At 41.6% G+C, this 27,081-nt stretch overlaps 1 protein-coding gene across 3 annotated transcripts; it reads left to right on the forward strand.

The window, feature by feature from the left end:
* The first annotated feature begins 5,184 nt into the window (after window positions 1-5,184).
* On the forward strand, window positions 5,185-27,045 carry epn2 (epsin 2). Of its 3 annotated transcripts, none has more exons than XM_056401447.1 (10): window positions 5,185-5,496; window positions 11,136-11,941; window positions 13,184-13,338; window positions 18,486-18,598; window positions 19,316-19,420; window positions 19,864-20,074; window positions 20,516-20,668; window positions 21,094-21,123; window positions 22,587-22,814; window positions 23,395-27,045. In XM_056401447.1, the coding sequence occupies exons 2-10, from the start codon at window positions 11,511-11,513 to the stop codon at window positions 23,739-23,741; spliced, it is 1,773 nt and encodes a 590-aa protein (XP_056257422.1). In that variant the 5' UTR covers window positions 5,185-5,496; window positions 11,136-11,510; the 3' UTR covers window positions 23,742-27,045. The 3 variants fall into 3 exon arrangements, with proteins under 3 accessions (XP_056257422.1, XP_056257421.1, XP_056257423.1); XM_056401446.1 differs by having other exon boundaries at window positions 5,186-5,496; window positions 21,094-21,186; XM_056401448.1 differs by lacking the exon at window positions 21,094-21,123 and having other exon boundaries at window positions 5,186-5,496.
* Window positions 27,046-27,081: the final 36 nt, after the last annotated feature.

Raw genomic sequence — 27,081 nt, forward strand, 5'->3', positions numbered from 1 at the left:
ACATAATAAGGAATAAAAGAGCAGCAGGGATTGTTCATTTGAAAAATCAAAACCTGAAGCGCAGTGTATTGGAGATGGAATATTACGTGATCATGTTAAATGTGTAAATGGCCCAGTCTTGTGCCCACCCTTTCAAATGATAATTCATGTGAAAAATTAGTGATTCACCGGCTGTGTGTAATTAAAGTGTTGTTTGACCTCTTTCTGCATCTGCAGTTGCAGTTTTACTACAAGGATGAAAGTATCAGTAGTGATACTGAAACCATGGTGTGTGCAAAACTGTGGGAAATTTTGTTTCAACACTGGTAAAAGGTAAACTGGTAAACACACACACACACATATATATATATATATATATATTATATATATATATATATATATATATATTTATATATATATATTTATAGTTTCAAATTTGTAAATTAAATATCACTGTGTTTTTACTTTTATGATTTCTAAATTAAATATAAAAACTTGAATTTGGTATTAAGTCATGCAGAAAGGTGTCTATTTGAATTAATATAGCTCTTTGTAGTGGAGTAAGAGTAAGAGTTTATTATTAATGTTTCCTCTCTATAACTGTTGGTTCAGGTCACATCAGTTAGTTTTGTGGTGTACGGGAACCCACAGTGAAAGGATGACAACCACAGCTTAACTAGTGAGCACTAATGAACTGATTCCTAGAGCGTAAATTAACTGTAGATTTATGTTGATTATGTTGATTTTGTCGGATTTCAATTACTATTTTAATAAGAGTTGTAAACTGGAAAAAAATCTAAATATTGTCGCTGAAGGCTGTTGGTAATTAAAAGTTAAAGTCACAGAAGTGAACTCCCCTCAGGTGTCTGTTCTAAAAAATGTGTAAGCTGTTAAGCTCTTTTTCTTCTTGCTCACCTTCTCCAGGTAGACGCCACACCAGCCCCCAGCGAGCATAATACCATTTGCATGTATGAAAAGATTTAGCTAATAAGCTGGCAGGAGTGGCAGGTATTATACACGATCCTGTTTCATGCTTTCTTTCGTCTCTTGCTTTTCTGCTGATTTCAGCTCCATCTGGAACCACGTGCAGGCCAAGGACTGAATCCTGCAGGTCTTTTCCCCTTTCCACATTACCTAACTTTTTATGTTTTGAAACTGATGCACCAGTTGTTTGTGCGGCAACTATCAGGCCTCTTTGTACATCTGTCAAGTTCCTTATGTGACCCTCTTTGTTCACATACTGCTGAAGATATTCAAATTAATATGACTCTCATGTGTCACTGCCTTTGTAACTTTTTAACCAATAGTTTAAGAAATGCAGATGTAGAACAGTCTGTGACAGTGCCACTAATTCATGAGTAAATGATGAAGGGCAAATGCTTGCACAGACTGACGCAAATAACTGTTTAAGAAGCAGAAAGGACAATGTATAAAGGACGACAACAGTGGAACACCTGCAGTAGCCAGTATGTGTGGACATCATGAGACATTATGATGACCAGTAACACTAGTTGTGGGGACCGCTGCATGGAAAGATTGGAACTTCTGTCAGACTTGTGTCGGAGAATATATTGTATAAAACATTTCCTTGCATTGCTCAGTGCTCAGTGATTATTGCCATATATATATATATATATATAATATATATATATATAAATACTGTATATATGTGTATATACATAACTCGTTGAGATTTGATAAAATCAACCAAGAAACTTTCTCTTTAAGATGAAAACTTATTTTGTACACTCTTCTGTTAAATGGCACCTTGGCTCTCAGAACCTCTTTCCCGATGGACGCAAATGCACCACAGCTTTTGATTACACCGGGGTCAGCCTCTTTCAGCTACCCCACAATGACATCAATACATATAACAACATTTTAAAAGAAGTGCTGCAGTGATAAAAGACAATAAAAACAAGCTGAAGCTGGCCCCGGTTCGAGTCCCGCATCGGACGGCCTTTACTGCATGTCATTCCCCCTCTCTCTGCCTCCCCATTTCCTGTCTCTCTCCACTATCCTGTCCAATAAAGGCACAAAAGCCCAAAAAAATATACTTTAAAAAAACAAAAAAACAAGCTGAAGCTAAAACAATAAGTATCTGATGAGATGGATCAAGATTAAAAAGACGTTAGGTGTGTAATTTATTAGTAAGCCGCAGCAAATAGTAATGTTTTAAGCCCCGATTTAAATGAGCTGACAGTTTCAGCAGACCTCAGGTATTCAGGAAATCTGTTCCACTGGTGGGGAGGAGAGAAACTAAAAGATGCTTCACACTAATGACTTCGATCCTTAGAAACACTGACTAAATCTGTCCCAGATGAGCTGAGGGGTCTGGATGCTTCATACTGTATAAGTAGATCGGAGCTGTATTTAGGCCCAAGACAATTTAGTGTTTTATAGACAAGTCGTAGGATTTTAACATCTATCCTTTGACACACAGGAGGCCAGTGCAGTGATTTAAGGACCAGTGTGATGAGCTCCACTTTCTTGGTGTTAATGAGGAGCAGCATTCTAGATGAGCTGCAGCTGTCTGGTTGATTTTTTAATAAAGTTTTTCTGTATCCTGGTTAGACAGAAATCCTTTAATTCTTGCTGTTTTTAAGGTGGTAGTACATGGAATTTTTAATTGACTGTATGGGGTATGGTGAGAGTCCATAACTACACCAAGATTTCCGGCTTGATTTGTAGATTGCATTGTCATGGATTCAAGGTGAGCACAGACTTTTAATCTTTCTTCTTCTTCGGGGGCCAAAAACAATAATTTCAGTTTCTTCTGTGTTCAGCTGTAGAAAACCTGGGCACACCCACTTGTTCAAAGACTATTTTGTGTTTTGCTGTTCAATTAAACCTGTGCTGGTGGCTTTGTTTTGTGTGACTATGAACAGTCCGGGTCAGTGCGTTACATCTAAAGGTTGAGGAGAAGCTAAGGGTTCAATGAGTCTCTAACAGAATATGAGTGTTGTAAATGGGGGGAATTACATGAAAGCAGAGAGGCTGTGAAGTTTAATGTTAATTAGCTCTAATGACTTTTTAAATCAAGGGTCACCAGTGCTAATCACATATTAAAGGACACACATGGCTGCAGGGGCTCTGTTAGAGAGACCTCACTAAGTTACCTACACATTGCAATGAAACCCCCTGATCGTGAAAAGTAAAACACTCCTGACCTCTACTGGCTGAAACTGAACCTGCAGAAGGATGATGTGCGCTGATCTGCAGGAGGCATCCAAACATTTTAGCCAATGTCATGCCTCCCCCGTAATGCATTCATTGGCCATTTAAGTATTTTACATTCAGTCGATTTGCAAAGTCCATGTTTGCACAGGCTTGAATGTGCTTGATAAAGCACTGAAGCAAGTGTGATAACACTCTAGCAGACAGGATAAGAAAGCATGACCTGGAGTCAGTAAAGTTTAATATGCCAAGGTCACATTTTTTGAAAGTTGATGTATTTGTGCTTTGTTTGACGTGTTGTTTGCAAATTAATTTCTGGAGTGAGAGGCCTGACCCACCCTTGAACCTCACAGTCTCACTTCCTCTCACTTGTTTGAGGAATTCCATTTGTACTTGTTTTGTATTTTCCTGCTGTATTCTAGATAAATAGACCATATGTTTACATATATAATAACACAAACACATAATGCCCTCTTCTTGTCACCTCTAGTGTTGTTGGACAAACACACTTTGGTGCATAATCCTATTTTAAGTAGGATCATATCTGAGCTAAATCTTGACTGTTCCAGTGTGTTTCAGGGGTTATGCTTTTAATGTGGTTGTTTTGAAGTCTAGTGTGATGAGTCATCTACTCAGATTCCTAGACACACAGTCAAGTGAACTCAGAAAGGTTTGAGTTACATTACATTTACATTTTCTCATTTGGCAGATGTTATTTAGCTTCTGTCAGTATTAAAAAACATTGCTGGGGAATCATTTTTTGTGAAGTGCGTGAGTTAATAAACAGTAACAATTAAGTAATCATCTATTTCCTGGAATGTTAGTGACATCCTGTCAAAACCCCATCAACTTTTTACTTATTTGTGAGTGTTATATCATTTAATTGTTTTTCTTGCATCCTGATTTTCAAATGTCATCTCTGTCCTATTTCAAGCATTAAAGCTAGTGTAGCTGATAAGGTATTGTTTAAACTGTGCCTGTTCGCATCAGAATCTCCAAGCTTATCTTTCTTTCTCTTTCTCTTTCTCCCTCTCTCTCAATTAGCTTGGCTTAGGCTTCCTATGGCTTATCCTGCTGTCCTAACATAGCAGGGAGATTCTTTGTACAGCCAGAATAAAATGTCACTGTTGGCCAGGATGTACGGCACATTAATGGAAAGCTGAAAACTATCTTACCTTGGCTGTCCACTTACTGCAATTCAGGTCTTGGCAACTTCTCTGTGTGCGCTGGCAGAGATGTAAAACTGTGACGTTTTTGATCCCTGCTTCTATTTTTAAGCAACGCACTCTCCATCTACAACATCTACACATGTAGTCTTCTAATCATAGCTCACTGTACACTTTTCGGGGAACCTTTCATGTCTATTCATAGCACCTGATCTCAATAACCAGCAGTGTGTTTTGCATGTTTGTCTTGTTAAAACTTGTGATGACTGTGTCCCTCCCTCTATTTAAAACGCTGCTGATGAGACGGTTGCACAGACACAGTGGAAAAGTCTGAGTGATGGAATGCTGTCCTGCAATGTTTGTGGCTTTTACTGACACACCTGTAACACACACACACACACACACACACACACACACACACACAAAACAGGCTATCCTTGGCATCAACAAATCATGACATGCACTTACTTGTGTAGTATAAGCTCATGCATTTTATTGCCTGTGGCTGGTACAACTTCCTGTTAAAAAGGAAATAAAAATTGCAAAAGAAGTTTCCTGAGAAGAACCTGATCTACCTGATGGGTCTGTTCAGACAGTCACTAAACAGCTAAAACAAAAGAGACAAGAACCATGTTTTAAATATAGATTGGGTGGATTGTCCTTGTAATTTGAAATCCTGAAGCAGGCATTGTTAACCAGCATTGACACATATTTTGTAGTCCTGTTCTGCCAGCAGCAATACCCACCTTGTAGCATGTGTAGCTGTGAAAACTTGAAACACATTAATGATGACGAAAGTGACTCTCTATGGCACTGTGAAACGGGCCTGCCCTAGTACTGTAACGCATCATGTAGGACTTGGGGGGTGACATGGCTGTAATTTTCAGCGGGGAGTAAAGGGTCTCTCAGTCCCCCAGGCAAGTCAAGGCGCCCTGGTCACACCCTTCCCAGCTTCCCCCCCTCCCACTCTGCCCGCCATGTTCTGTAGGAGGAGATACGTGTAGCCTGGCTTTAGCTGGCTTAGCATTAGCAATAGCTAGGCGGAGGCGCAACAAGCTCCTTGAACGCCGCAATAAGTACTCTATCTTGATTTTTTCTTTGGAATTGGTGTAACTCGTGTATGGGTCTATATTCCAGGACTAAAAGTAGAACCCGACGCAGCACAAAAGATATGGTAAGTTACGGCCGGCTTTCAAGACAGTCGAGTTGTTTTGTTTTTCCAGAGTGTCCTGTAATCCAGTTTGCTCTGGTGATGTCTCCACCGAGCACCCGTCTTGGCTGTTAGCTCGAAGGATCGCTAACTAGCTTAGCATGCTACTTGGCTATCTTAGCCCTGAAAATACGTTTGGGAGCTGACCGGAATGGTTGTGTATCCAGGTGTGGGGCTGGCTCTAAATCCAATAAATGTTACGCCGTGTGTTACACTTAGAAACTGAAAGATCAACAGTTGAGCTTTCAGCCCGAACTACGGTATAGTGGCTGGCTTGGTTAGCAGCAGATACAAACACAAGCTCTGCTAGCTTTGATCCAACTTTTTTCAAAGCCAAGTTTTTGAGAACGTATTAGAAATTAGACTTAGTAAGTGGTTGGTCCTCCGAGCGCTAATATCAAAATCAGTGGCTAAACCCTGCGGTATAAAATTAGTCACAAAACAAACTTAAGTCGGGCTTTATACTTTGGGACCTGTGTTAACTAACCACATCAACGTAAGCAAGTTAACATTGTTCGCTAGCGTATTTTGCTAGCTAACCAAAATACTTGCCGCAAGTTTGCACTCAACTTGCTAGCGTTAGCGGTTACCGTAAGTAGCATATGGGCTAGTTATTCCACCCGATGTAATTATTCAAGTGACTGCGCACAAAGCTGCATCCCTGATAACGTTACACCCATCATTATTTCACAATTCAAACGGGTACTTTGACCCAATTAGTCGGAAATATGTTAGTTTGTTAAACACAGAAATGAATTGTAGCTATAGCTACTTTAGCTTATGTGCTATCAGTCACAATCAGTTCGAGGAAACGCTGTGATTTTTTTTTTTTGTGTTTTATAGAGCTGCTTGATTGTTTTTATTTCCTCTACCTATACTGTGATAGAGAGGACTGTTAAGTTAAATCAGCATCTGGCATCTGCTGCTGTGAGTGATCAAGGTAAAACTTCACGTCTATATACTTCTTTATGTTTTTAGGGACATTCTTAACGGTGTGGGCGCTGTCTGTTTACACGCTCCGTTTCCAATCGCCTAACCTGCTGGTAGGTAGGCAGGCAGGCATAAATTATTTGCTGAAAGGTAACGAACAGTGGAAGGGTTTATTTATTTAAATGGGTATGCTGGTGTTTAGACGCGAGCTTTTTTTTGTCAGGGCAGCATTGAGCCCATATAAACGTGGCTTGAGAGAGGGGTAGGGCTTTGTCTATTGTCAGGATGATCAGTCAGTCACAGTGGGTGACAGATGCATCATCACCGTCCTCCTCCCGTCCCTGACTTGGCTTTGTCTCTCTTGGCCGGCCTAGGAGGACAAAAGGCGGGGTGATGTCGATCAGAAGGTGGCTTCCCCTCCTGTATTTTCCTCACTGCTTCAGGCGTAATGCTCATCATATCCATAGACTTAGGATCACTTAAGGGCTTTTTGAACATGTTTTAGTGGTTTGATTGTCTCTGGGTTAGACATGATTTGACTCTTAGTTTGGCTTGTAGGAACTTAATCCCGGAGTAGTTGAGGATTAAATACTAGTACATGTTGCTGGTGGTTACATTTGAATTTACCTGAAAAGAAGTAAATTCATCGTTAAAGAACTGGCTGGGCTACTTGATGTCACTTTGTTGAACACTCCACTTTGTCTTTCACAACCCATAAAAATGCTCCGTCACACACAAACTCACAGCACAGGCACCTGATTGTGCAAGCCTTATATCTCCAGATCAGCTTTACTCTTACTGTGTGGGCCTGGCAAGGTAGACCTGTTCTCAGTGTATTGCTTCTCAACCCCTAATGCTAATCACAGTCTACCTAGGTTTTGCCAAGACACTCACAGACACTGGCAAACAAACACACACACACACACACACACACACACACACACACACAGGATAGTATTGATTTGTGTTGTTGCGTTAGGCAGTTCACTTGTGTCCAGTGTTCACTTTCTTCTTGATGGACCATTACTGTCTGGGATCTACAGGAATGTTGAACTCTGTAGTAAAGTCCTCTCAGTCATTGCATTGTTTCGAAACTGCCCACCAGTTGAATTGGTCTAATGAGAAATACATTTTTCTTTTCTCAGTCCCTACTACACCATGTCCACACTTGCACAGCAATAACTGTCAACCCAGGTTTATGCTTCTCTCTCCATTGATGAGGTTCATGAAGACATCAGTGTCTCTCACATTTTTCTGTCTACAGTCCTTTGATGCTGACTGTGAGGTAATATATATCCTGATACAATCAATTGTAGTGTATTTAAAATGTCATATCATCAAGTAAAACTACTGTATGTGTGCTCTGCGTTTCACTCGTAGGCTATTCACACACTCAGTATGCTGTGAGGCTCAAGTGTGAGAAGGCACTTTTGATAGTTATACTGGTATTACTACTGATATCATTCATATAATCATGACTTTCTGTGACTTTGACAGCTGGATGACAGGAAAAGCAACCAAATATGTCAGTGAGTTACTGTGGCTAATATCAGGAAACAAAAGCACAAAATATAGGTACTTGTAGAGGATATGTTAAATGTAATTCAGTTTAAATCCAATATTGCCACGAGGAAGCCTGTGCAATAAAATATATACAAGTAGGGACTTCTCTGTTGTCTCTGAGCACATGTCACCACCATATTTCCCAACCTCAATTTAAGATTTAATTCACTGACAATTCACAAACAAAACTTACCTAATTTTGTTAATTTGTCTTCCAATTTCCTTTACTCCATGTGTGTTAGTGAGATACAGATGGACAGACAAGCAGAAAAGAAGAGACTGAAAGGGTGGCAGCAGATTATAGGTGTGTGAGTTCATGTGAAAGGAGCAGACCCAGGACTCTTTTTCTGGTTACTTTCTATTCTACATGGCATACTGGCAGTTTGAAAGGAATGATGATGGGCTCAGTCATTCGGACATAATGAACTTGCACTGACACATGAATATGTGTTTCTACACACACACAAACATAAGTCCTGTGTGCTATCTCTTCTGGGCCTTGGGGCTTGAGTGATCTAAGCAAAGAGGGACTGAAAGAAGGCGGGCCGGCGGTGTCTTGTGGTGGGGGTTGTTCCGGGGTGGGGAGGGGGTACAGGGGGGGTGGCATGGACAAGACAGACTATCCTCTCTTCCTCCTGTCTGCCTTGGGTGAATAGGTGATTATAGCAGCAGATGTGTCATTAGGTCTGAGCTGTATTCATGCGGATGCAGGGTGAGGAGGAAGGTGACGAGGGAACGTTTGGAGGAGGTGGGGGGGTGCTCCACAGGAATCACATTTCACTGGCGTTAAGTGAATTTACGGGATGTGCCAAGTTGTTTTCTTACCCCCTCCGAAACACATACACTCACACTCCTCCTCATTTCCTCATCCTTGTCCCCTCAGCTGTCTTTCCATGGCATTGCTAGGCAGGAAGCTCCATGAAACAGATGCATACATATGCACAAATATACATAGAAACATGCAATTTTGGGAGTTAAAAAAATGTACATCTGGCTGTATTTAACACAGATACTGCACAGGCGGCCAATCACTTTTACCACTCTTCGTCTGTTCTTGAAAGTACTTTGTTTAGAGGCATGTTGGTGCATGCCTGGTGCAGGGATCAGACAACTGAATAGGATAAGTCATCATGAGTCTCCATTGATGGTAAGCTGAGGAATAGTGTGCACAGAAAGATCTCAGAAAACCTAAGCTGCTATTAATTACTGACACCAGTTTAAGCGAGATTTGGTAATAACCCTGTTAATGTGGTACGTGACAGTAGTGGGTGATAAGTGTGTGTGCTCAACTAATTTTCTCTAGTTAAAAGCAGACCAGCCTGTGTACTATCTGACTCAAACCAATGAGCTCCTACTGTGTTGTTTGCAGTTGAGCTCAAACTGTATTATTTACAATATCGTATATCCGTGAAATCAGTTTTTATTTCTAAGCAGCCCATATATAAGGACACCGCTTGGTAAATAGAAAATGCATGTATGGTAAATTTGTGTTTCATAACTTAATGTTACAAAAATAAGTGTTTACGTGTGGAACATAGATGTGTAAGGCTCCACACACTTTCCATACTTGTGTTTGTGTCAGTCAGGAAGTGATTAGTAGCTGGGCTGCTGATCTGTTAGAAACAGGACAGAGGAGTCATCAGTCACTCCTCTCGTCATCATCAGAGACTGGAAATGGTTTATCTCCCCTGCCACCCACCAAAGGGTGGAAACACATTTTTACTCACTCATTGCTCCGGCGTCTCTGAGGAGTATACTGAATGTTAAAACACCGATCCTCCAGAAAAAGGATGGATAAAGGCCCATTAATGGTCTAAATTGGTCTTCAATCTTTACAAAATTAAATTAGCAAAGTTTTGAACCCAGCTATGCTAAAAGAAGCTTATGCTTTTGTGCGTTCTTTGTATAAATTGCCCTGACCTTCCCTTGTGCTAAACTGGTGTCAAAAACAATCATCTTTACATTATTTTAAATCTTAGAGCAATACTACACACATCTATGGAAAATTAGCCATTATTTTAGGAAAATGACTTATTAGACCCATCTCCAGCAACCGTGTCATCAAAAACTGAATATGTACAGTGCTAATAAACTGGTGACTCCGAGTATAGAGACGATTTGTTCATATACACTCTAAGGCAGATTACTGTAGACCTTTTTTGATACCGTAAAAGTCTTTAAGTAAGACACTCTTATCCTTAACCTGTGTAGGTTTTCTTAAATAGTTTGTGCATTATTTTTATTTTATGTTTTTTTAATTGCAAAGATCCTCTGATTGGTCCCAAGTAATCTTGTGTTTGCTTTTGAATGTTTTGTGTTCTTGTTTTTGCTGCCATTTCTTGTCCTCCAAGCCCACCCAGTGAGCTGCTTTACCACCTAAGTCTTTCTAAACAGCCTGGGAATAGCATGACCACACAGACCTTACTGCCCCTGACACTATTCATTTTCAACACCCTGACTTGTAATTTGTAATTGAGTCAAATTACTGTAAACTCAAATGACATCACAAAAGTGCAAACGCAGCTCTTGGTTACACCACCCTAGCCTTGTATGATACAAAGACGATAGGCTCTCTACGCCTGCATGGAAATTGTTTATAAGTGTGAAAGTACTAAATGTATTGTTTTTGTCTAGTTTCAAAAAGGAAGGCACTACAGCTGTTCCTATAAATACAAATTATCTTCACAAATCTCTGTTTAACCGTGGAGATTACACTGACAGTCGGTACTTGACTCAGGTTAAAACTATGACTCTACCAGATGTTTTGTTGTGGGTTTTATTGTTTATTTTTATTGTTTGAAATATTCTTGGAAAAAAAGATATTCTTTTTGCTTTTTAATTGCAGTTTTTTCAAGGTAGGTTGAAAAATACGGATTATTTCATTCAAATTGTTTTACTTTGATAGAAAAGGGGAAATTGTATAAAACAAATACTGAGCCTGTTCAGATTTGCGTGCTTACTCAGAAACTGATTAGAATGAGTGTCGCTGGTTTTGAGTTGTATGCTATTTTTGTTTGGGTATAGTGTAATACTTTTTCTCCTTTCCCATACCCTTAATGTCTTTTTTTCTTCTTCTGCACACTAACCTGTTATTTGTCTGTTTGCCGTAGGTGATGGCGTGGTCATGTGTGCAGCCAGCGCCGTTTGTGTGGAGATGGTTTTAACAGACGCTGTTCTGGTGGACTCAGGAACGCTACACTGGCCTGGAGAAGCCTCATAGACAAACACAAACACACGCACACAACACACACACACACCTGTATACAAAAAAGACTTCCACTTACACACTCCACTTCTGCGCCGTGAGAAAGGACGCAGACACACGGACACGTAACACAAGCTTCACCTGAAGCACACACACACACATTCACATTCTCTGTGAGTGTTAGCTGCTCTTCTTTAGACAGCTTTTTGTGTCCCAGCTCCTCTCTTGTGTGAGAGTGTACATTGTATTTCTTCCTGTCTGTCCCATCTCCACCGCCACCATGCCGAGCTCCACCATCCGCCGGCAGATGAAGAACATGGTGAACAACTACTCTGATGCTGAGAAGAAAGTGAGAGAGGCCACTTCCAATGACCCTTGGGGCCCATCGTCTTCCCTCATGTCTGAGATCGCAGACCTTACCTACAACGTGGTGGCCTTCAGTGAAATCATGAGCATGATCTGGAAACGGCTCAACGACCACGGCAAGAACTGGCGTCATGTCTACAAGGCGCTCACCCTGCTCGACTACCTGATCAAGACGGGCTCAGAGCGGGTGGCGTTGCAATGCAAAGAGAACATCTTCGCCATCCAGACTCTGAAGGACTTCCAGTACATCGACAGAGATGGCAAAGACCAGGGCATCAATGTCAGGGAGAAGAGCAAGCAGCTAGTGGTCCTGCTCAAAGATGAGGACCGCCTAAAAGGAGAAAGGTAAGATGTTTTAAAATAAAATTGTAACACACAATCAGCAGTTGAAATCGGCTTGTGTTTATGAATAGATGGAGTGATTTGATTGGTTTTATATTAGGCTGTGCAGAAATCTGAATTCACCAAGTCATACCCGATGGAAGGGGACGGGGGTGTGACAATAATAGACGAATGACAGATGGTCCTCCCCAGACTTTGACTTTGCGTTTGTCCTTCTCCTCTAAAATGTAAAATGTAAAATATAAAACAATAACTAGTTCTTTCAGTGGGTCCGATTTTATTACTGCTGACCTAGAAGCTTTATAACTAAAGAAGTTAACAAAAATAAATTAATCTTAAGAAACGCTATTACATTGAATTTCTAAGTTAGACTAATAATTTCAATTATTATACTGAACTGTAGTTAATAGTGCAGTTTGTGTTTACAGACTTGAAATTATACGTCCTTCACAGTGGCAAGCTCAGCTCGGACATGTGTAGACGGTTTTAAATGGTATTTCCTGCTTATTTATCTAAACCCTTTACAAAGAACTCCAATAATTATCTGGCTGATGATTGTCAACACTCGCTGTAAACAAATTCTAATAACAATCACAGCATCAGGAATGGGGATTTTACTATGGGTTTTTCCCTTAAGAGTATCACACTGTGGTTGTCCCCCAGGGAGCTGGGGTACTTTAGGACTTTGTTTATTGTGTTTCAACACCTGTTGGTTCTAAACAAAGATGGATCCTTGAAAAATGGCCACAGAGTCGACAGTCTTTCCCAGAATAACAGTTTTAAGCAAACACCACTCTGGACATGAGTTGTCTACTTCATCCATTCTAGATATTATATTATAGATATTGGTGAATAATTAAATTAAATAAGTTGACCTGTGCTCGTCTCATACTCTGCTCTCCTTGATTTGTTCATCCATTTGTCTTTTTATAACACACAATATCTCAGACACAGATGAGATTTTGACCAAATTTAGGGCACTGCACATTTCCAGAATTAGACTAACTGGCCCAGGGCGGATAATTCATTATTTGTTTGACAGCGTGTTTAATTCTCCATAATGATTTTGCCGTGGTATTTTAGAATTGAAAGCATTTTAAACCCAGATTCTCAAGGTGGTTTTGGTAATGGGCTTGATCTCATTATCTCAAAGTCCTTTTGGACGTCACAGCAGCGATTATAAGAATCTTGATTTGAGCAATGGTGACTGATCATATCCTATTATGTTTTTTTTTATCCTGCTAGGTCTCAGGCTTTGAAGACCAAAGAGCGCATGGCCCAGGTGTCCACAGGGAGCAGTCAGATGGGTTTTGGCCGAGGTTCATCTCAGCCCAACCTCTCTACTTCCTACAGTGAAGAGTACGGCAGGTCAGAGGGCTCACCTGCCTCTTACCATGGCTGTGAGTATTAGCTTATAGTCTCCTCATTGGCTGTAAACACACAGACACACACAGGGCTCATATATCTTGGCAACACATGTAATAACAGTATACTCCATTATTATTGTGTCCCACTTGGTGCAACTTTGGCCTACATCCTGAAACCTGCCCCTCCCCCTGTTCTGTCTCTGGCTTGCAGTCCCGCAGTAGGGCTGCATTCCTCAGCTCTCTCTCACACACACAGAAGAGGAAGCAGAGTTCACCCCCCAACCTCTGTCATCCACATGACAGAGGAGTCTCAGTGTTTCGCTGCTGAATTATGAGTGTCACTGCTGAAATTTCACATGATTCATGAATATTCACAATGAAACATAACTACTGCAACTTGCACTTGCGCACAGCAGACTTGAGCTAGTATGACATGAAGGGGACCCTATCACACACCCAAAAACAAATACACGCACACAGATATGCTGTTTTGCGAGTATGTGTGCAACAGGTGGCTAATTCACTCAGGAGAAGCAGTATATGGCGACAAAGTAGACGTGCCTGTCTCTCCTAACGGAAAGTCTTGTATTTATCTAACTTCTTTGCCAAAGACAGTAGAAATATAACACAAGTACCCTAAGTTGAGTTTAATAAAGTCACCGCTTCTGAAAGTCCATGGCGGAGTAACTGTTACAAGCCAAACTAAATGGTTACTTGTTGATATTCTGTACACTGCTGCACATTTTGCATTCATTACTCAGATTAGACATGTAATCAAACAGACGGTGTACAAAATAGGTAATATCTGTAGGGAATACTACCAAACCATGTCCAAACATTGCACTGCTGTGAGGTTGGCACCCCATGTGATGAGGATGTGAATACAACTATTTCAAGTTGTTTGTAAAAATTTGTGCTCGAAACATTTTTGAGAAATCAGGTAGTAAAGTTTTAAGAATAGGCATATTACATCAGCAGCCCCTTAAGACCCAAATGACTCAAAAGAGGTCTCACGGTTTGTACATCATTTGGAAAACAAACATCGGTGCTTCACTGTGTCTCAAGTTATCATAATTTATTCATCTCATGTGTAATGCTGATAACTGGAGAATTAATGAAGCAATAATGTTTGTTTTGCTCGCACAATTGATGCACAAGCGAATGAGTCACCACTTTGGAGTCATTTGGATGTTAATGGGGTGCTGAGGCCTGTGCTTAAAAATGTAATGTTTAATTTTTCTAAATTGGTGCAAGCACAAATTTTTTATTTTGCCTGATGTGCACAGTGCCATTGCTGAAAAAATCCTCAGGGGCAAAATTAATCTTCTCCTGTCTTCAATGATATACTCAGTCCTCTAGAGACAGAGATGGAGACAGCCACACAGTGTAGCAGGGTAGATGGAGAGCACCAGGAGATACAAATTACCAGTATAAAGGTTTGGACAATTTGTACCCAATGATAAGAGGGGCTAGGCATGTAATATTTGTTTCCCTTTTACGTATGTACACTTTTTCATGTGTAAAGGATGTAGTAACAGCTCCCACAAATGCACATTACACCTGCCCCTCTAACCCTCTTTAACAACTGTGATAAGTAGTTTTATTTTATCATTCCTCGACCAGCCAGTTCTTCTACTTTCTCCAACAGAGAATGAGCTCTTGGAAGCTTGACATAAAAGCAGAGTTCAAATGGATTGAAAGAAAGAAGGAGTGAGAGAGTTGAAAAGAAACAGAAATCACCGTCAGGACAGAGGGGAAGAATGAAGAAGTTGAAATGAAAGAATGAACCGTGGCCTCTTTTCCTTTCACCTTCTGACCCCCACTCCTTTATACACAGCAGGATGACTACGTGAGTGTCTGTCTGCTGCAATGCATGTGGTTTCAGCCTGCTCTGATCTTACGTGTGACACAGAGCTGTGTACATCTTTTACTTAGTGGCCTACGTTCCTGTATGTACGTTATGTTTGAGTGTGTGGCTCAGAGGCGGAAGCTTCAGCAGCTGAGTCATCAGTTGAGAAAACTGAAGGTGATATTGGCCAATAGAAGCGAGGCTGGGTGGGAGCTGTGGGTGTTGCCAGGGGGGATTTTTGAGATTCCAGTCGAACTTTCCGAGTATTGTTGTCCAGAAAGGCGATGAATGAATGGCCATGCAAGTGTGACTGTTGGTGTTAGCTTGGCATATCCAACATCCTTGAAGTGTCTCAAAATCTTTGCTTTAATTTGCTTTATCTTAGGTATTAAAACCTGCATGTGTATGTTCATTAATTAACCCTAAATGTATTCTAGTTCAGTTGACCTAAACCATTGTTTCTGCAATGCAGATGGCGCACAAAACACAAATTATAAAACAATGAATGGAGTTCAGTAACTCCAAATCAGCAACTTTAATGCAATACGTGTGCATGTGGCTCCCAGTCTTTTCTCAGTGGAACACCACAGAGTAAAAACATGACTTTTATATAGTTTTATTATCATTCATCCTCTTTGATTGTCTCCCATCCTCCTGACCAGTGCTCAGTCAAGCTCCTGCCTTTGCCTACAACATGTAGGCCTCCCACAAAGGTCAGAAAAAAATGCATTTTCACAGTTTGAAAATGTACAAAGAAATAATGTTGTAAATTGCATATGAGTCAATCTCCTCTGAGGAACTGCCTCTCTCACCAGATTTCTAAGAGAGGGAGAGACAAAAGACAAATGTGGGGGTAGTTAGTGGTCGACACCCTGGGATTTAAAAAAGAAATCCTGCTTGCTATTATCACCACATAAATCTGCTGATGATGACACTAGTGGCCATAAGCCCATTTCACTCCTCTACAAACTCACTTCTCTCTGTTCAGAGCTTGATTTGCATGTTTATAAAGTCTTAACTTTGTTTGATGGCTTTTTTTAAGCTTAAGTATTTGTTTAATTTCAGTTTTGTTGTTTATTTGTTGAGTCAGTAAACATAGCACCACAGAAAATTAAGGTGGTGAGATAAGAAACAACTGGATTAAACAGTAGAGGGATATGATAGAAGAGTGATTCAGAAGATTTGGCTTTTAGAAATGCATTTTTCTGCTAGCAGGCAGAGCTGCCTGTGAGGTATGCCAAGAAATTGTGATTTTCCATATATGGTCCATTCCCACAGTGGTGGGCAAGAAACTGGTGTGTTTTACTTGGCTTTGAGTTTTGTTTATTTGTCTTTCTGACTCGCTACTATTAAGTGTTGCACTGTTTGTTATTGTATGCCAGTTTAGTCTCTCTTTAGGCCTAGTGACTGAAAACTGTTGTTAAAACTCTCTTCTGCTTGGCAGTTTTTTTTTGGAAAGATTTAAAGAACTCCTGGAAAATATTCCTTTTGATTGAAGATGGTAATGCATCCCACAGTGAGGAAACTTACCACCTGTTGCACAGTACACATTTTGTGCCTTGTTAAGCACTGAGGCTTCTGTCTGCTTTTTTGACTGGTTGGATATTGTCCAGAGTTTCACATATAACCATATCAGTCCATCATATTCTGCAGGGTTATATACTGTCTGGGTGTAGGCTGTGGTACATCCTTGTTCACTGTCTATTTAAGGGAGAAATGGAGCTGATGTTGAGGACATGGCTGAAATCCCACCAGCTAACCAAACACACCTTTAGCCCTGGTACTTGTGGTCTCTTTCCCTGGAGACATACAGCCTGGACACGGAGCAAGGGAGACATAGGTCAAGACAAGGAGAGACGAGACGAGGACTGGGGTCAGAGGATGAAGTTGCTAGACAAATCATTTTTTTGAATCATGGAGAAATCAGGCTGTTATGCTGCTATATAATCAACACAAAATAGGCTCTTGTAAGGCTAGGCATATCCCCTGATTGTAAGTATTAAGTTGACATTTTTTCTTTGACAATTTCAGGGAAGGCCAAGTGTTTTAACTGTTAAAGGAAAGGTACTGTTTCCTCATTTACTTCATCATGGAAACATTGATGTGGCAAATTTATTCTGCAATGTTAATAAAAAAAAAACAAAACCTGCTGATGTGACATCTACTGCCTAAAGAAGTCTTGTCAAGGCAAGAGGATGTTAGTCAAAGTGTGAGGTTTCAAAATTAAATGTGTCAAATAGTGAAACTAACCACCAGTGTTTCCCCACGCCATGTTTGTGTCACTGTTGTTGTTTTGCCTCTGTGCTAAGGCCTTTACGTATCCTTCTCTAACCATCTGCATTCAGAATAGGTATCAAAATAATGTTACATTATATACAAGATCATCATGAAGTGAGTACTCAGTAAGTGTGTGTGTGTCTTTGGGAGTGTCTACATCAGCAGCAGAGCATGTCATGACTGGTCTGTGTTATTTGGAGCAGAGACAGATAAAAAAAAAAAAAAAGAGGCATATAGAAAGAGAGAGACAATGTTTGTTATTGAAATTAAAGTTCAAGTCTGAGGGGAATGGTCTATGGTAGATCAAAAATCCCACCCGCGTAACTTTATTACTTTTTCAATGCATGAATCATTGCACAGAAAAATCTTACATTAAGCCATAGAAGGAACAGGTTCAGTGTACAAACAACTTTGCACACCCACAACATTCACACACAGCCAAGACCACACCAAGCTGAACTGCCACAGAGTGACATTATATAGAGGAAAAGTCAAGAATTGTGATGGACGATGTCAGTGTTTTGTCATCGCCACCCACACCATGGTTCTCACAGAAACAACAAAGTTACTGCTTCCTAAGAAAAACATACACAGCCACATTTTGAATTAAATAATCCACTCTAAGCTTCCTTAATGGGTGTCTTTTGGCATTGTAATTCTGTAGTCCTGGCCAGATAATGGCCTGTGTGTGTGTGTATTTGCCACGTGCAGTGTCAGTGTATTTTTTGTGCTGCCACATGGCCTGATCTAATCCAATAAGCTGAATGGACCTGTCGTCCCTTACAGGCTAATTTAAGGCATATATTTACACACTAACGCACAGTATTTTCTACCCACTACAAATGCAACCCAAAGGTGACTTTCTTCACTAGACAGCACCGTGTGAAGACGTGTGATTGTATCTATTGTAACAGTGGTTGGCTTTGGAGAGTTGATGCAAAGAATTTCAAAAGCCAATGACGCAACTTTTCAGTGTAATTCTAGTGCATATTCAGTGTATGATGGAGTCCCATGTGGCAGTGATGCTAACATACATCCTGATTGTGTTTGTTAGCCACGTCTCCCAATGCGGGCTCAGAGCTGGAGCAGGCCAGACCTCAGACCAGTGGAGAGGAGGAGCTACAGCTGCAACTGGCTCTGGCCATGAGCAGAGAGGCTGCAGAGCAGGTAAACACAGAAACACAAATCCACAAGAACACGTGTGCTAACATGGCAGAGCATGAGTCCATGCTTGTCATTATGTTCTCTCACTGTGTAGCTGTGATTGAAGTTGCAGACCATTTACATTGCATTTGTGGAAACCAGTTTATTTTTATATTTCAATATTAGGATTATCGATGCAGTTTTTTTTGACAGACTGAATTTGATAATCTTTGATACAGTATATGAGTAATCATCTTATGGAAACCCTGTAAACTTTTTCCATTGCCAGTTAATCAGTTTTTTTTATGGACTGGATGCATCTGTTTCTCAAAATCCCTCAACCTGGAAAATTGTAATTGTAAGAGAGGCAGGACATGATAAAAAAGACTTACTTATTACACAGGTAAATACTTTACTACTGCTCGATTTTAATATACCACCAATATTGTACATCTATTAGTCAAATGCTTTTGCCCAGGCAATTATCTTGGGTTGGTGTTTGCAAATAAGAGCAAACATTGAAAATAATATGATCAGCAACTGAAACCAAGAGGTATGATTTTTTTTTTTTTAACCTTTTTACCTCTTTACTTATCCAAGTTCCAGAGATTATTTGGATAGATAGGGAAATAAAATATGATTAGATTAGTTACATTGTTCTGAAGATGTCATGCCTTCCACAAGAGCAAGACTAAAAAAGGGAGAAGTTGTACACATGCTGCTTATACTGTGGCTGTTTAGGAGGAGCGCATACGGAGAGGGGACGACCTGAGATTACAGATGGCCTTGGAGGAGAGCAAGAAAGAAGGTCCAGGCTCGGCAAAACTGCCCAAGAAGAAGAAGGAGGTAAAATACACACAAACATGGAGACAATAGTGACTCAGTGATTCCATTATCATCTCCATACTCCTGAAATGTTTTTTTTCTCTCCCAATCCCCTTATTCTGCCTCTGCCTTCAGTGGCAGTAATGAAGCCACTAACTGGCGGCAGACTGCCAGTTAGTGGCTTCATTTACTCGTCATTGTTCTGCCTGAATAGCCGGCTGACTGGAGTTTGAGGGCACACACAGCTGAAGTGATGAAGAAGTAGGGCTGCATGACTATGCTCATGTTTTATCCCAGTACATAATGACATGACCAATGTCAGTGTGTTCTCCTCATCTTTTTCCTAACCATCTTTATTTATCCCATTCTTCTTTTTCCTCTTTTGTCTGCATCCTTTCTTCTTCCCCTTTTTCATGTCTGCTGTCCCCTTGTCTCTCTAACCCATTTTCCCTGTCTCTTTCTAGCCACAGTCGTCTTTGATGGATCTGATGGATGTCCCAGAGCCTGGCGCCAGTGCTGACCCCTGGGGCGCAGGGGCCGGAGCTGGAGCTGGAGCTGGAGCTGGAGCCGGAGCCGGGGCCGGAGCCGGAGCCGGAGCTGGAGCCGGAGCTGGAGCTGGAGCTGGAGCTGGAGCTGGGGCTGCTGCTGCATCAGCAGACCCCTGGCAGCCTTATGGTATACACAATCTCACTGGAAATGGTCACATCACATGATATCCACGCACTATCGTCATACAGAAGTATTTTTGTAAACAGTCTCTATTTCTGTGTGTGTGTCTCTGTGTGTGTCGTCTGCGCTGTCCACCTGCTCTCAGCACTGTGACTCTTTGTTAAATAGGAATGCTGCTCCACTGGCAAAGTAGCATTACTGCACAAGGGGAGGGGGTTGTTTGAGCAGTAGTTTTACATGATGTTGATTCAGATATCTGTTGATAGCTGTTATTAGAGCATGCATGACACTATTTTTGCCTGTGTCTTTTATTTTTCCTTTCACATCTTGCTCCTGCTGTCTCCTCTGTCCCTCCTGCCCGTCTTTCCAATTTTTGCCTCACATTTTGCATGCTTCATCTAACTCCCATCCACTCCCACACTTCTGAACCTCTCCCTCTCTCCTCAGGGTCTGCCCCTAAGCCAGCAGCCCCAGTGGATCCATGGGGTGCTCCCCCTTCTGTCCCACCCATGAAGAGCAATGATCCCTGGGCACCAAACTCCACTCCTGCCTCTGATCCCTGGAGCTCTGCAGCTGCTCGCCCCAAAACATCCAACCCAGGTGACCATCAGGGGAAAAAGTAGCTTTGTCCCTGGCATCAGTTGCAGTACCACAACTGTACCTCCACCAAAGAGTTTAACATTTCACTAGAAAATTTGTTATGGAATGATGTATTTGAGTCTAAAACAGATTTGGAGAATTGTTTAGCATTTGACGAAGTTTGCACTCTTTGCGTTCTCTGCATTTTAAAAAATGAAAAACCCGTCTTAACAGTGGCTGGTTAGTGTCTCGAAGCCTCAACAGCTGTGTCAAAAGGAGCACATACAGTAATGTCTATGTGCTTATTGTGTTCAGTTGTCTTTTAGTTTACCATAATATTCAAACTCATTCATACTTGTGTTGTCTGTTTCCATCTGTCTACGTGTGTGTGTCTACTGTCTTTTTATGTGATCTTCTGTGTGTGTGTATGCGTTTTCCCCTTTCAGGTAGCTTTGACCTGTTCAGTGCATCCAACGGTACGTCCAAAGAGGACTTCTCAGAGTTTGACAGCCTGCGCTCCTCCTCCTCTGTCCCCACTGGTACTCACCCTTGTCTTCGTCTCTCTAATGACACGGAGTCTGTGTTGTTCTTCCTCTGTGTCTGAAGTGATGCCTGTCTGCAGATACAAAGTTTCTGCGGGGCACAGACACTCATGTCTTGTCTTTGTATGTAAATATCACCAGACCTGAGCAAAGACTGTGTTCAGACCACTTTTTTAATGTTTGATGATTCTCCACAGCAAAATGCAATCTAATGCTGCTTTAATCATTTTGAGTGGTGGTAAAATAGCTCTTTGCTCTGGTCTAGTGCCATATCACTGTGGTCTAATCTATGCAGCTTTTATGTGTTTATTGCTAAATGCATTAGACTTGTGCCATCTAGTTTATGGAATCCCTTTCAGATCCACACTTTTCTGATTTAGTCTGGTGCATCTGAACCGACAAGATGTTCAAAAATTTTTGAATTGAACTCATTCACCACTCCATTCAGGTTGGTTTATGAGAGGGTTCCCGTCAATAGCTCGGCACAGGTCTGGGTGTTCTTCTCATGTGGTTTGGCAGTCTCTGGGTGTGGGAGGGTCACATTGATGTCAGACTTTTGCTGTAGCTGAACACAAACACTTCTGATACACTCAAGGACAAGGTGAGAATGAACACAATCACAGACGTACAAAGCTACTTTTTCCAGAAGGGGGGGGGGGGCAACTTTAAACTTTGAGCCACCTTGTCACCATATGGTGTGTGGAGGACAAGTACTTCAGTGATTTGGAGGAAGCAGCCCTCTGCAGAATGAGTTGTAGAAATGTTACTGTTTGAATCAGCTCTGGCTGAAATCTACAGGATTTATGGGGCGTGTCTGATTTTATCAGGAGTTTTTTTTGGCTCTGCTGCATCTTAGTTCTTGTTCTGAGGAGACACTTTCCATCTCTGACATTTCCTCCTGTGTGCGTGCGTGTGTGTGCGTGTGTGTGTCAGCTGGCATGCTGGGTTTATGCGTGTCCGTGTGTGTGAGTGCATTAATGAATGTCTCTGCTGCCGTCTGACTGCTGCTGCAAAAACAGCCAGGCTGTCTGCCTCTGAAGTCCTCACGTAATAGAATCTTCTGATCATTTTATTGTATCAACTTAAATGTGAATGTGGGTGCTCACGTGCAGGTGGGCGCACATGTTTGTGTTTACACAGGGTTGGTAACAAGTGTGAGTTTTTTGTATCAGAACCTGAAGAGTTAACCACAAGAAAAGGTATACATTAAATATAAAAAGTACGTCAGCTGTCTGTTCAATATTGCAAATGTACAGTCTTTTCTGCTGCCTTTGCAGTGAAAGACTAGACAAGAAATGTTATTGATGATTTCATGATGTTTTGTCCACTCAAAGAGGAGCATGTAACAGTGTGTCATCAGTGAAATACAACCACTACCTTTGCTCTCTGTTCCCCAGGTGATGGGGGCGTAGCATCCTCTGTTCCCTCCCAAGCCAGTCTTGCCAGCAGCAGCAGCCTGGACCTCTTCGACCCCCTTCCCACCTCCGCCTCTATCATTACAAACCCAACCAGAAAGACTCCCGAGTCCTTCTTGGGTCCCAATGCTGCCCTGGTCAATCTGGACTCCCTGGTGTCCAAACCAGCCCAGCCTGCGCCAGTCGTCAACCCATTCTTGGCTTCAACAGGTGGGTAGAAAATATCAAGTCATTATTATCGAAATTTGAAATGTTCTTACTCTTTCAACTTTTTAATGCTTTTATAGACTATATTTCAACTATATTTTATAGATGTTAAAATAAAATGAAAAATTGTTCAAATTTGTGCATAGGAAAAGTTCAAAGAAATTAGGTTTTTCTATAGATGTACACACAGGATCTTTCAAACAGGTTAACACACTAGTTAACATGTACTGATTAGATAACAGTTGGCGCGCTTGGTAGTGTAGTCAGTAAGCCAAGAGACATGGATATACACGTGCAGGCCTGAACACACACAAGCAGACACACCCATCTGCACAGTTTAATGCTGAATCATTGACCCTGTCCTGTCCTAGCTGTGGTGGAAAGAGGGATGAATCATATTTAATTTATTTCATAAAACAGTAGTACACTATTGTAGAGTTTTTTTATGCTGATTATTTTCATGTTATACGTAAGTTCTTGTTTTGTTATGTTTTGGATTGCATTTAGTATGGTAGAGCCCACTGGTTCACCGAGCTCAGTAATATTTCCTCTCTTCCTTTGTCCCCTACCTGTCTTTATATAGGTGCCTCCGCTCCAGCTGCAGCAGCCCACGCCAACCCCTTCCAAGTGAGCCAGCCAGCTCCCCCCACCCTCAACCAGATGCGGGTCAGCCCCATGCCAGCCGGCTTCGGCAACATCGCCGAGCCAATGGCCCTCCCCTCCATTCCTGCTCAGCCCATCACCATGGTGCCCGTGGCAGGGATGGCCCCCATGGGCCGCGTGATGCCAGGAATGGGGGTCGGCCCCGTCGGAAGTGTGGGGATGAGCCCGGGGATCCCGGCCTCCATGTCCATGCCTCAGCCCCTGATGAGCATGCCCCCCCAGGCTGGGACGCAGCCTGCGGGAACCACCAACCCCTTCCTTTTGTGAGGGGGTGACTGGGGTGACGACTTGCTCCAGAGTTACCCCTCTTCTCTCTCTTTCTCTCTCTTCCACTTTGGCTCCTTAAGAAGCTTGAAAATGAACAAGGAGATGTCTTATCCCTTTTATAACCAACTCCTACCCAGGTCGTAGTCCCAGCCTGCCCTCCTCCTACCTTACCACACTCCTTCTCCTCTGTTTCTTTCTCTCTATGCTACAAGCTGCCTAGTCCTGTGTGTTCCATACTGATCTGACAATGATGTTGGTGACCACAAAGAGTTTGCATCTGTCTTCAGACTTACAGAGTAGCAATGGTGTTTACAGTTTTTTCCACAGAGGCAGGACAGGACCCAGTCTCTCGTCCCTGTCCTCCTCTCATTCACTCGCCTCCTCTCTCCCTAACTTCTTCCCTTAGGACTGCTCCTTTCTTCTTCTGTGGTGGAGTGACAGGAGAGTATGACTGTACTAACGCCAGGATCTTATCTTTTCACTAGAGCTAATCTTTTATAAGCCCTGTCAGCTGGTGTCTGTTGTGTGTGGGTGTGGGTGTGTGTGTGTGTGTGTGGGTTTGCACGTGTGTGTGTGAGAGCGCACATCTCAGTACTTTTACACTGTGTATATTCCAGTGGGTTTTACTTCAACACACTGGAGTAAGGATGAGAGATGGTCAGATGTGTTTATACTCTGTTATACTCCGTGTGTGTATGTGTGTGTTACTAAGCAGGGATTTTGCACAATTTTTTTCTTTCTTTCTTTTTTTTTTTTTTCCGCAACTGTTGGGCTCACCGTTACACCTTAGCTTAGGGAGGGAGGCTAGCCGCTAAAACAGCCGAGATGACACACATGCCTCGGCTCTCGGTACCACTCAGTCACAACTCTCGTCTGGTCACTTCCTGTCACCTTGGACCTTTTCCTGACCCTCCACATGAACTTTGACCTCCGGGGGTCTCGGGATTAACATGGTCACCTATCAATGAACCCCTTGTCCAAGGGGTTGAAAAGATGCGTAAATGCAATTTGTGTTTGTATGTGTGTGCTCATGCGCCGCGTTAATGCTCAGATACTAACAGCCACATGGTGATGTATGTGTCACTCCCCCAGTGTGTGTTTAGAGAAAAAGACATGAACTGTGATGGCATCAGTATTTTGCTATCTGAATATGCGGTGGATGCATAGGGGCATCGTGGGACAGTTTTTTTCCGTTTTAGTTTGTTTCAAGGGTCAAAGGGAAGAGATGGGTTGTGTTTGCGTGCGCAGTTTGCATGAATGATATGTTTAGCTTCCAAGTGTACTTTAATGAGCAACTTTTTCATTTGTCACTTAGTAAAGTGGAAACTGAATTAGAATTTGCTGAAGTTAGTGCAAGTCAAAACAAGGGGTAATGTAGGCATCTGCAGCCTTAAGTGTGTGTATGTGTGTATGACTGTGTGTGTCTGTGGTTGCATGTGTTATGTGTGTGTGTATGCAACCATCTATCAAAGAGGTTGTGAAGAGAGCTCTGGGTTTAAAGGGCACGTCAGCCAGTCAGCATCGTGAAGAGAGTTTACCTGCGAGTGGATTTACCGTCGCTAATCTATCTACAAGAACATTATCTGGTGGACTCACTCACACACACTTGCACGAGGTTGCTCGAGGATTGGTCTATTGATAGCGCAGGAGATCCCACAGCAAACAACAGCAAGACATCTTGAAAACAAGCAGTTGTTAATTTTGTCGGTTACTTTTTGTTGTTATTTACTCATTAGTTGTAAGTCCATAGCCAAGCCTTTCTGAGTTTTGGAGCTGTGTACTAGCTAAGCCATGTATCATCTTCATTCTCTCTTTTGTCTATGTTCTGTCATTCTTAGTTTTTTCACCCTATGGGTAGGCTATGTAATTCTCTTCTCTTAGAAGCACAACTGTTACCAAAGTCATAGCGACTGTGATTTCTGAGGTTGTTGTACTTTGAGTAGTTTGAACAGTAGGGTCACACTTCACTGACATTTTTTTCTGTTTATGGAAGCTTATGATATCAGAGACTCCATTGTAATAATTTTTTTTTTTTTATATTTCAGAGCTATTTTACCGTTTGTTCAGGAGTTTGTGTAAGAAAGTGTTACTGTTTGCTGAATATCGGCACATTTACTGACAGCAAACTAAGCGTCTCTGTCTCCTCTATTGGTCGAGAAAAGTTGGTTGATGAAATACAGCTAAAGATGATGAAATGCGCCGGGTGTATAGACCCTTCTTCTCTTTAGATCACTGTTCTCTCTTTACTTCAGTTCTGTTAATATCACTGCCAATGTTGTTACTGTGGATGGGGTGTTTTTTTCCTCTTAGTGAGTTGGCGCCCTCTCCTGGTCTGCTGTGGTATGATAGCTACATCGCAGGACCCTTCAAATTTCCACAAAAGGCAGACCATTTCTCTCAGGCAAAAGGAGGGGCAGCTCCAACTGTGTGTATGATTTTTGATGACGATACTGAGGGCGTTCATGGTGATTTTTATGTTTGGGGTCCTGAATGAATGGATGTGACGATTAACTTGCAGACCAGCAAACATTTTTAATCTTAACTAAATATATGCAAAAATTGGAGCTGGAAAAGTGAAAAAATAAGAAGACTTAACGCTTGATGTGTTTTGCAAAGTTAGATTTGCTAATGAAGTCTTGTTTATTGAATGCTACTATGATACTCTATGCTACTATGGTATGATTTCACTGCGGCCTGACCTTTAACTTTACTCCAGCGATTGTGGAAAAGGCTGTGTTATTGATGCATTTGGAAAAAACAAAAAACCTTTACTGTCTTGGAAGAAATTCAGCTCTCCTAAACTGTCGGGTGACACTGCAGTTGACCACTTTTTCTTGATCCCTGCAGCAGTTTCACAGTCGTGGCTATGGTGCAGTGAAAATGTGGCCTGTGTGTAGCGAGCTCCTCTGTGTGTTACTATGTATTCACTATGCTTTTATCAAGAGGACTAACTGACCTTATGGACCGTCTGTCTTTATATGCATAAACAGCCTCCTTTATTCTTTTCCATGTCTGTCTATTTACCCTTCTCATAGTACTGGGAGCAGGCTGCTTTTTTTTTTATTGGATATGTGCTCAACCCGTTGGCATTATAACTGTATAATATAATTTATCATTTGTACTATTGTAACATACTGTTCTTCTGTATACCTTATTATTCTGTGTAATGGGTTTTGTAGGAAAAGTCACCGTGGTATTTTAACGGCATCTAAACAAACGAACGCAGCAGGCCGCACCCTGTTGGATGAGGACAACTGTAGCTGCATTGGTTGAAAATAAAATGTGTATCACTTCAGCTCTGTAACTCCAGTGTCTGTGTCCTTGTATTCTTTTTAACCAA

Source organism: Seriola aureovittata, chromosome 17 (genome assembly GCF_021018895.1).
Source record: "Seriola aureovittata isolate HTS-2021-v1 ecotype China chromosome 17, ASM2101889v1, whole genome shotgun sequence".
NCBI classification, from domain to species: Eukaryota; Metazoa; Chordata; class Actinopteri; order Carangiformes; family Carangidae; genus Seriola; species Seriola aureovittata.

Excerpts from the sequence above, each read along its gene's own strand:
- epn2 (XM_056401446.1), top strand. The coding sequence starts at position 11,511 with ATGCCGAGCTCCACCATCCGCCGGCAGATGAAGAACATGGTGAACAAC. Across the intron at positions 13,339-18,485 it reads ACCTGCCTCTTACCATGGCT|CCACGTCTCCCAATGCGGGC; the intron begins GTGAGTATTAGC and ends TGTGTTTGTTAG. Across the intron at positions 21,187-22,586 it reads CTCCTCCTCTGTCCCCACTG|GTGATGGGGGCGTAGCATCC; the intron begins GTACTCACCCTT and ends TCTGTTCCCCAG.